This window comes from Pinus tabuliformis, chromosome 7, assembly GCF_031772625.1.
Source record: "Pinus tabuliformis cultivar Carrire ecotype Pingquan chromosome 7, CPIR1, whole genome shotgun sequence".
NCBI classification, from domain to species: Eukaryota; Viridiplantae; Streptophyta; class Pinopsida; order Pinales; family Pinaceae; genus Pinus; species Pinus tabuliformis.
In genome coordinates, this window is record NC_142293.1 from 1,907,567,431 (window position 1) to 1,907,579,201 (window position 11,771).

General features: G+C 33.7%; 1 protein-coding gene and 1 pseudogene across 1 annotated transcript; one reads left to right on the forward strand and one right to left on the reverse strand.

The window, feature by feature from the left end:
• Positions 1-8,972, reverse strand: part of LOC149256112 (uncharacterized) — a 39,459-nt pseudogene extending 30,487 nt beyond the window's left edge.
• Positions 8,971-10,035, forward strand: LOC149256113 (nuclear transport factor 2-like). The gene has a single exon (XM_089455229.1). The coding sequence runs from the start codon at positions 8,971-8,973 to the stop codon at positions 10,033-10,035; it is 1,065 nt and encodes a 354-aa protein (XP_089311355.1).
• Positions 10,036-11,771: the final 1,736 nt, after the last annotated feature.

Sequence of the window (11,771 nt, forward strand, 5' to 3'; positions counted from 1 at the left end):
GAAGCTCATCAGAGTTTACATAAGTAAAAATCCAATAAAAATCCCACCCTAGTGAGGCCCTAGGCATTTCTACTTATACAAATGAAGCTACCAACTGCTTCCTTGAAATCAGGGAGGCTTGGCTCTCAAAACTTGAGATAGTCATCAGCCATTCTCCACTTGCTCGACTACCTTCTAGTGCATGATTTGGCTGCTTGTACTCTGAGTGAATGAAGGGGAATTCGAAGTGAGGAGTAATAAATGAGGGTGATTCCCTCCTATAATTCCTCTCATTTTTCCACTTCAAGTTATTGCTACCATTTGTCCACTAGAACCTTTCCTTTGACCTCAAATTACATCAATAATCTCCATTAAACACATGTTAGAACACATGGCATCGTGACTAACTCAACTCACTCCATAAGCATAAATATAATCAAAAAATCATACAATAAGCTAAGAGAATGGTTGATTTGACTAGGTTAGGAGGTAAAATGAGCCCATATAATTAACCATTTATGAGGCTCATTAGTAATCTCCCATTTGAGCTTTGATATTTTCACAATGGCCTTGACATTTCATTCTCCCTGGATCAACAATTTGGACCTGGAAATTAGAGACACTATCACAAAAAATGAACAAATTCTGCGACTCTCTGATGGATAAAGTTATGCATGCTTCCACTATCAATCAATACTACTACAGGGCGATGTTTAATAAAACCTCTGATTTTGAGAGTTTGGGGGGAAGAAATGCTCGCCAATGCATGGAGCGAGATAACTAGTTCTTCTAGTGTAGTTGGGAGCTCATTTCCCTCCTGGCTGTCCTCATCATCCGCCTCTGGTCCCTCAAAGGGTGGGGCTTCCCCAGATGAATTGTGATCAGTAGCATCAATTTGAAATAATATGGGTTCCTTGCATTTATGCCCCAAGGAGTATTTGTCATCACAGTAGTAACTCAATCCTTTCTTTCTCCTTTCAACCATTTCTGCGGGGGACACATTTTCAACCTTAAGTGTTTGGGTAGTGCCCTGAGCCTGGTTGGGACGTCCCTTGGCTATGAAATTTGGATGAGGAGACTGGGCCACTAAAGAACATTCCACTTCGATATCCTTTATGCAAGCTTCCATCCATGTGGCTGGGTGGTGCATCCAGATGTGTGCTTCAGTGGCTTCTTTGAGACCACTTATAAAATATTTCAAGTAGAATTCATCTCACAGACCTGTTGTGCAGAAGGCCAATGCCTCAAAGGCTGTAATATAGTCATTTACTGTGCCTGTCTATATGAGCTTAGCAAGACAAGCCAAAAAATCGATTCACAGTCAAAGCGGTCACAAATGAATTTTGCAAACACCTGCAAAGTAATTGTCCTTAGATATCATTTATGATGCCACTACGACCATTGCCATCTTTCTTGGTCCAAGTAAACGCCTCCCACACGTAGTTTAGTTGCATCATCTACAATGTTATTCAAAGTGAAATATTGGTCCATTTGTGCTACCAATATTGTTGAATTAGAGCCATAAAATTTGTACATGTGCAGCTTGGGTGGTTGAGCGTGAGAATGGTGGTGATTTCCATGGAAGTGTAGATGATGGCTAGATTATCCTTTAAGGTCTTCATTAAAACCATATGCCTTTGATTGTAACACCAACTTGCCCTTTGTGACTATGTCTGTTAATGTCTTTATTTGTTCAATTAAAGAAGCCAATTTTTTTTCAATGTTCTCGATCTTCTCATTGGCCATGGATTGAGTGTTGTTTTCTACCATACAAAGATCTGGGTCACTTGTCGTCACTATGAAAAAATTCGGGACCACTCAAAAATTGAAGCTAACAAGTGAATGGTGCCACCTCGCTCAACTCATCTTCCTGATTCTTATGGGTTAAGTCTCCTATAAGCGTCTTGAAGGGACCTCAAATTGTTTTTTTTCCTTTTTTTTTGTAAGGCAGAGAGGAGTTTTACTCCCTGCTTTTCAATACTATATTGGCCAATTTCCAGAAAAGTTAATCCTACCCAATGTCATGCGAGAATCACCCAAGGTATAGGAGCCACATGCCTCCTTCCACAATTGCTCAGATCTATCTCTGAAACCCTCAACTATTGAATGTGAGTTGGATTGTCGCAGTGACAGAATCCGAGCTGCTAGATTTGAATGGTATTGTGGCGGTAGACCCTAAATTGGTTGATCTGATTGTTGGGGAGGTGATAGAACCCCAACTGCAAGATATGATATGGCAAAGAAGATAATGGGAAATCTACAGAGAGATAAGGTAACTACAGTCTGAAGGTGTGTGAGGTGCTACAGGTCGCAATATACATTAGGCTGAAACAGTAGTACTCGGCCCAATATTTTAGGGCACTAAGGAGGATCAACGGTACCCTTAGTCATATTACTCGACTACCTTATCATACATGCGAGTAATCTCCCCAAGTGTTATTCTGAGTGTATTGTAGTAGCAAGACGATCGACAATTTATCTACGAAGAGGTTTCAGGTGAGCCTAGGGGGCTTTCAATATACCCAAAGGGTACGTGGAAGACAGTTCGTGTGTGGTTCTGTCTAATGCGCTACTACTCAAAGGGGTACCCATAAGGGTTACAAGGGATTGCCATAAGCATGACCACCTTTTTTATATCCTCTGTCCATGCCTCCCCAAATCCACAGGTTTATGTGCTTAATGACAGATCATGTGGTTTAAAGACGCCAGAACACGTCTCTAGCCAAAAAAAATCTGCTAGAAATGGAGACACCACAGGCCGTGGAAAGCGCTCTCAAACCACCTGTTATGCTCTTGACCTACAAGAAGATGCCAGAATGCCAAATATACGAAGAAACAAAACCCAGGAAATGGAACAAAATGAGAAATAACAGCATGTATTTTATTATTCCAAGATGAAAGAAATGTTTAGTTTCCTCTTCGAGGGGGCAACCTCCAATAGAGCAGGTCTTGATCACAAAATAAGACAAGACACTCCTAAATTGGCAGTCTCTACCCTTTATATAGGATTCATACATGCAATACCATGGTTCAATACCATTGTTCTCTTAATACCATCTATCTAATACCATGACCTTTTTGCAACTAACTGTGGTCCCTTTATTTAAATGTGGGTCAACCACTTACAATTAATAATATTGGCTTTATTTACTCTTTACCTAATTATAACTATGACTCTACCTTATTACATAAATAAGGGGGTTAGGGTCGGACCCTAACACAAAATGTCAAAAAGGTTTCATTGATGGGCTTGTGGATTATAAAATGCATGATGCCATTAGTGCATCATAGCCATTTCAAAATAATAAGCATAGAAGTTATAGTAGCATTGGCTACAAGGCTAAGTGAGTGCCATAGAGATAGTGCTAATCATTCTTTTCTTCCATTATCTCATTTTTTGGAGGGATGATCATAGTTCACATGTGTTGGATAGGGTTGGCAAGGTGATCTCAACATTAATTTGAATAACTGGGCACTTTAGTCCTCTGTTGGAACAAGACATTGATAGAAATTGAGGATGGTTATTGTTGTAGCTACAACATGACCATTAGAATGATTATTGATCATGAAAGTAGAGATTCTGTAGTAATTAATTAGTATGATACAATAGTGGAGTAAGGCTTCAATCTCTTTTAGAATATGAATTATAATATAAATTACAAAATAATCAAAGAATAGTTTGATCCTTATAGGGGTTAGTCCCCAAGTTCTAATTATACTACGTAGGTAACATGATTTCAGACCTTCTATCTAAAATATATTTCATGGATTTACTCTCTAGATCTCCTAAGATTAGTATTCCTATGCTTAAAGGTTTTATTTTGGTTCCCCTAAAGTTTTTATTGAATGGGATGAATTGAAAAAATATAGTTAATTATATACCAATGATTTGGAGGTAAGTGGAAAGTGAACATTATTGATTCCTCTCAAGTTTGCTAAGTAGGGGACCCCTTATGATTTGACCTACCACATTAACTAGGTCATACAAGTAAGAGGTCAAACATGATAATATATGGAAATCCTATTTAATCAATTAATATTATTAATATAAATAATTAACCACAAAATAACGATAATTTTTATTAAGCAAGGTCAAAATATATGTTTCATAGGTACAAAATGTCAAAAAGGTGTTATTGATGGGCTTGTTGAATATAAAATGCATGATACCATTAGTCCATTGGGGTCATTTCAAACTAATAAGCATAAAACCTATAGTAAATCACTAATAGCTTTCCTAATTCTAAGAACATAATTGGAAATAAAATCTAGTCAACCATTAAAGGGTTTCATTCTTAGATATTTACTTTGTTGGAGTTGTGTTCATAGGAACTTGTGTGAATGCACTATTCGCACTTTGGGATCCATGCTAAATGGTTGAGAAATATGCAATAATATATGTTTTTAATACTCATGCTTGACTAATAATGCAATACTATAGTAAAGATTAACCTATTAAGGTTCAAAAGTTGAAATATGTCTTTTCTAGGCTAGCATGATACCAATTATATCTCTCCACTTAAGGCGCCTTTACATCCCTAGTTCTCCTTGCAATGTTTCCATAAAATTATCCCATCTTTCTATGCTCTTAGTATTACTATTGAGGTCCTTTTAGTTATTGTAAGCATCATGTAATCCATTAGGCTATGAATCCTAATCTAGGAATAGGGAGGGAAAACAAGTGCAAGTCAAATTCAAAAACTCACAAAGGAGAGAGAGAAATTGAAAAGCCTACCAAATGAATAGGCTCACCCTCTAGAGATAATCCATAAATACCACATAGACCAAATAATGTGCAAACAAAATAGAACACATAGGGATTAATAATTATAATGGAGAGAAATTAGGGATTAAATGCTAGGGATACTAAGAAACTAACAAAAAATAGATTAGTGCTAGATCTAAAATGTGATGAGAGTAGCAAAGAAAGATATTAATGCTGTTGACAAGGAATATAAATGTACAAAGTGTTGTTTGCCCCAAATTCTCTAAGTTTAATGTTCTCCACCCAATACCATAAGACAAAGTCATTGTAAGTGACCAACTTTGTGATGGAAATCTACAAGAAATTGGGGAAGGAATTCAAGCATACCATGAATGTTGCAGAATATATCAGCAATCAAATAGCCCAAATACTACATATTACAATATCACTTACCATTGGAACACAAAGGAGAGGCCATAGAAATCTCATTCTCGTTCTCCTTTATAGTTAATAAAGATTGTAAGTAATTGTTAACTCAAGACAGGTTGTCTGTGATAGCTAAGGGGTGTCTTATCACAACCTCATTTACCTTGCATGAGTGGGAATTCATAAATTTTCTTAGTTATTGTTTGAATAGTTGGAAATTTTTATTTATTCCTTTTCATTATTATAAATTAATCCATAATATGAATAAAAGTACCTAGTCATACACCTCAAATAACTGAGCTGAAAAGAAATCATAAAATTTAAGTAAACTATTGTTGTGGCACTGTACAGAGGAGAATGGGGGAGATTTTGAATTAAAAGATAATGAAAGATTACTTACATTAACAAATTAAAGCATGTAATAACAAAAAGGAGCTTTCAATATAGGTTATAAATAAAATATTTCAATATCTTGGTTAATTTCACATCAACTTTATATAGAGATAACATAATAGAAAGTAAAAAAATATAATTTCATTTATGATTTCTTCGTACCTTTTAGTATGAGATATGGGTAATTCCTTCACTACTTATTATGGAGTTCACAAGTGACATCTACAAATAATATTGGTATCACAATGCAATATGAATGATATGTGTATTTCATTTTGTGTTTAGTTGACATATGGTGTGCACATTGTGAGCAAGGGTTTGGCTTATGATGTATTCGAGAGCCCCAAACCAAATGAGTATTTTACAGGAAGTCAACATTCTGAGTAACTCCTCAACCTAGGGTGCCACTTGAGGAAGTGAGAGCAATACTAGCTACTGAATCTTCCATCGATACACAGACCACTGTTTAGAGCAACAAACAAATAATTTAACACGAATCATAAATAAAATATTTCAATGTCCATATTAAGTAATATAATTGTATATCATCTTTAAGCGAGAGAAAATAATCAAAAGTACAATTTTTTGTATTCCATTGTGAGAGATATTTGTATATTAACTAGAGAATCCATATAAATTTAATGGATGGTAAATGTCTATGGACATCAATCTATGAGAATGATGAAAACATTTACTAAATAACACATATGACATTGCTAAGATTAAAAAATTCATAATAATAAACCAAATTATGGCTTTATTTTAAACTATTATTACTACTATTCTCATTATTATTAGCTATACAAAAATATTAATATATGTGTTAAAGGTATATACATCCTCCACCTTACCTTCAAAACTCTTATCTCGTGATCTCTATCATCTACCTATTAAGTATTGATTGTTAAATTAAAATTCTAGAAGCTTTATTCCAAAATAGAGATTCTTAATTGAACAATGAACAAGATCATCCCTAGAGGTGCTTTACAACCTAGTATAGGGAGATGTTGTCACATAAAACTAAAATCATATATATATATATATGTATGTATGTATGTATGTATGTATGTATGTATGTATATATATATATATATATATATATATATATATATATATATATATATATATATATATATATATATATATATATATATATATATATATCTATATATATATATACATACATATATACATACATATATATATATATAGGAAGAAATATATTTATATTGTTGACATAGATGCTTTTTGTAAATTTTGCTAAAATTCACCATGACAAATTTACATATTTGGAGCCTCTATGCACTCTTCTTTTAATTTTTTTCACCATGGTGAATTAGTAAGTGTTGGAGTAATCTCAAAGAGGTCCAAGATTAACATGGAGGATGTCGCTATAACACTAAGATTATAACCAAGTGTGAGTAATTTAAATATACAAAAAATTCATGACTTAGAAAGAGCATGGGGGAGCTACTCCTTAGCCTTATCATAATGAGCCAAAGATATCACCACATGGGATTTCAAAAAGGGTGGAGCCTATAACATCCCATTCTCTATAATAGGCGCACACTTAAACAAGAAGGATATAAACATTACAAGCAGATACTCATTTTGACCTTAACATGACACAAAGGGAAATTGAACTTGGGTAGGGAGGATAACAACATTTATCTCATATATATCTCTATCATTCTATTTGTGTGAGGATGTACTTCTAGTAGCTCTCAGAAATGTATGAGAGTCCCTAGACTCCCTTAGGAAAAAACATGTCAATATACATGCTTTTGTCCTCCACTAGCTCTCATAGAGAAATAAGATTAAACCCATTATATTGATCATTTTGAGCTTAACCTATCACATACATGAATTGAGATGAGGATGATATATCTATATATATAACTATAAAATTTAAAGAAATCAAACCCATTTTAAAAGGGGATTTATCAGAAATTTAGAGGTGATTTAGAAAACTAAAATTAAATTTCTTAACATGGAATTAAATTATATATATATATATATATATATATATATATATATATATATATATATATATATATAAATTAAAAAAAATAACTACATTCATAAGGTTTTGAACTAATAACTTATGCCCAACTATTTGAAACTTCATTGGCTAATCCTTATGAGTTCTTAAAATAGTTAAATCATTAGCAAATAAATCATTGAATGTTTGAAAAAAAACTAAAAAAACAATAAAAATAAAAATGGGATAGAAGTGTGACATAATGATATTCTTTAATATTTCTAATTGATTTAATAGTGGTTCCTACTCAATTAGTCTAGCCGTAACATAAATTTCTTACTAGGTTAATGCATGGCCTTCTAAATTCAACTAAGGGGAAGAGATTCTTTTCTCTTCAATAATTGCATGCACACTTAAATAAACATGGAGTTATTGTAACCATTGATTGAATTTAAGGGTCAAAATCTCAACTCCTCATATCCACTAGATAGAATAGAACTGCCACATAATGATATTCTTTAATGTTTCCCATTGATTTACTCATAGTTCCTACTCATTTATTCTTGTGGTAACATAACTTTCCCACTAGGTTAATCCATGACATTCTAACATATCTGGTCCTACTTTTGAGTAGATCCGAAAGGGTGCAAGCCCTCACTTCTCCTTGAAAATTATTGAAATGTAACATATACAACATTAGAAACATAAAGCATGTACATGATATTAACTTTGGATAGTATGATTTGTTTAAAAAATAATTATTATTTATAATTTATTGTTTACATGGATAGTAGTGTATTAAGATTTATCTCTAAATTAATTATATTATATTAAATATTTTATTTTGAATTAATTAATTAGAGAAAAAGTCATATGAACACTTCTTATATTGTACATGTGATATTGATAAGTCATGGTAAGGACAAGCCATGATAAAGACCCCTAGTTTTGATAAACTATAGTAACCCCATGGTATTATTATAACATTAATTAAATAATATTAATTTTAATTTTATAATTAACCACCTCCTTAATTTTTGCTTTCTCTAAAAAAAAATTATGTATAATTTATTTATGTGACTATCCTGTAGTTGACTAAATCTTCCTAATTTTAATTCTATTATATTATTTTGCAATAGACGTGACAATCGTTACTAATTTTCGCTTTCTTTAAAAAAAATTATGTATAATTTATTTATGTGACTATCCTGTAGTACTAAATCTTCCTAATTTTAATTCTATTTTATTATTTTGCAATAGACGTGACAAGCGTTACTTAACCAGAAACTTTATATAGTGACAAGCTACTGAGCACATAACATCAGTTACTGAGTTTTTCCCAGTCTCTATATACCTATACCTGCACCAAAAAGCTGCGCTTACTTTCCCTCTGCTCTCGAAATGGCAATGGAATTGAGCTAAATCTTCTTCAATTACCTCTGAGCTCGAAATGGCAATGGAACAAGAAAACATGGCCAGAACTCCCATGGTTCCCAATGCAAAGATTGTTGGGTTTGCCTTTGTGAATCAGTATTATAATGTTCTTCTTGCTTCCCCTCAGTCGCTATACAAATTTTATGAGGATCCCAGTATACCCACTCGCCCATCCCTGAACGATCAAATTATTTCACTTACTACTGTCATTCAGCAGCAGATAACGTCTCCAGACCACAGTAGGTTTAAAGTGGAGATCAAAACGGTGGATTCGCAAGATTCGTACAACAACGGATCAGTGGTTCTGGTAAGTGGGTCAATTACATTTATAAACAATGCAACACGCACCTTCACTCACACCTTTTTCCTGGCTCCTCGGGAAAACGGGTACTTTTTAGTGAATGATATTTTCAGGTACGTGGATGAAGAACCCCATCAACCAGAGCAGAATTTGGTCCCAACAAATGGCTACCCTAAAGAACAATATGCTGCCCAACCTGATCCCGTCTCAGAACCAGTTTTCAAGTCTGAAATAGAATCTCAGGAGGTTCAGATTGGTGTGGTTGAGCAACCCACAACAATGGCGGCGGAGGTACACATTGCGAGGGCAGAAGTCGCAACAAGATCGGCTGGGCAGTTCCACAAAGTCCCAAAAAATGCAGCAACCCAGATAGGGCAGTTCCATAAGGTCGCAAAAAATGCAGCAACACAGACAGGGGAGTTCCATAAAGTGGCAAAAAATGCAGCAACGCAGACAGGGGAGTTCCATAAAGTCGCAAAAAATGCAGCAACACAGACAGATGCCTTACCATCTAATCTTAGCCCTATGAAAGATCAAAGCACTCTAGAAGAAAGTGGCTGCTCTATTTTTATCAGCAACTTGCCTGCTGATATTTCGCCTACACAAGTTGAAGTAGAGTTCAAGAAGTTTGGGGCTATTAAGCCTTGTGGGGTTCAAGTGAGGAGCAAGAGAGGAGGTAGATCCACTTACGCATTTGTTGAATTCGAAGAAGCAGCTTCAGTCCAGGCTGCAATTAATGCATCCCCTTTGCCAATGGATGCGCGCAAAGTATTTGTGAGTGCGAAACGTCCAATTGCGGGTAGAGAGGGTTACTGAAATGAAGAAGACGTGGTGGCGATTCCTATGGTGCTCAAGTATAGCATATGGGAGATGAAGTTCAAATTTTGATACCGTTTTAAGTTCATTATGAGCATGTGTTTGTTCTGTCATTTTGATTATCATAAATGTAGGATTATCATAAATGTAGTTTTCTGTTCATCTATGTGTACGTAATACTATATTAATTTCTGCAAATAATACGATCTCACATGAAGCATCGTTTAGAGGATCTCACATGTTCTTTATTGATACATTTCTATTATTTTGTCTGTGAAAGGTTAACCGTGTGGAAGCATAGAGGGATAGATTTTATTATTTTTTAAAGAAAAATTATTTGCCCCTATAGCTGATATATTTTTTAAAGTAAAATGGTGGCAGAAATTTAAAATCTGATATATTTTTATTATTTGGTACAAGAAAAGAATTGTTATTATATTATACCAAGAATAGATAATTTTTATAGTTTTTTAAATAAAGTTTATTTTTCATTAAAAAATAAAGTTTATTTTTCATTAAAAAATAAAGGAGCTTTTTATGTAGTGTATTTTTATTTTTAAAATAATAAAATATTGAATTTAAAAAATAAATAAATTATAGTTTATCTGTTGACATAATTATAGTTTAGCTAGATGCATGTTGTAATGAAGAATTAATAAAGTATCATAATAGGAATTCACATGTTATTAGTGCTTGAAGAAAGCATGTTTGGGAATGGAAATGGTGGGGTTAGCATTAGTTTTAGCAGTGACCAAGGTTTTTAGAATCACAATGCATATTCCATAGTGCAATCTATTTTGCCATCTTATTTGGCCTCTTATGTCTGAGCAAACTTTAAGTTCAGTTTCCATTCACTTAGAAATTTTGCATTTCAATTGATTACTAATAACATTACTAGCTAAAAATTTATGTTAAAATTATATGAACATATATTTTGTAAACTACAATGTGGTTTACCCATGGCTCACAATTACCCATAGCCTTTGTGTTATGTTTAGGTATGTTCTGTGCCTAGTGAAATTTATTTCAATTTTCATATTTAGCCAATGCAAGACAAGAGGACACAAGAATTGGCACTAGCTAGGGACAAATCCCATGAGATAGAGAGATAGTACATTTACAACTGAAGTCAACACTTTGACTTATTTAGATCGAGCATATATCATGTCTAAGAATATGATAAGTGAAATTACTTGAATACAAGCTGCTTCAAGTGATTCTCCACATAGCCCGTTTGCTCGTCCAAGATTCTACATGGGAAAGATTGGAATAATTTAGTGTGGTTTGGTTTCAAAGATGAGGCTACCAAATGGTGCTTCTCAATTGACAACAAGTAGTTGACCAAACTTTGAGATGCAGAACTTAAAAGATTATTTTTAGACAAATGGTATCAGTCTAGGAAAAAGGAGAATGAGACAAGTAGGGGGTTATTTTCTATGGGTGTATGCTTATTGCATGTTCATGGATTGATTCAAAAGAAGAAGATGGTTGTGTCTATAAATCCTAGTTGCATGCATAATTTTATCAATGTTAATTTGGAAAAAAATTGCAAGTTCCAACCAAACACATTGAAAACACAGAGGTTGATGATGAGGATGTTCAAGTTTATAATGATTTGAATCTTTCTGTGGATAAGTATGTGTTGCATGGTGATTTTTATACTTCATATATAGATAACATGGATGTTGTTTTCGAATATCAGCACAAAGCTCTAAGGACACTTACACATCAGATGA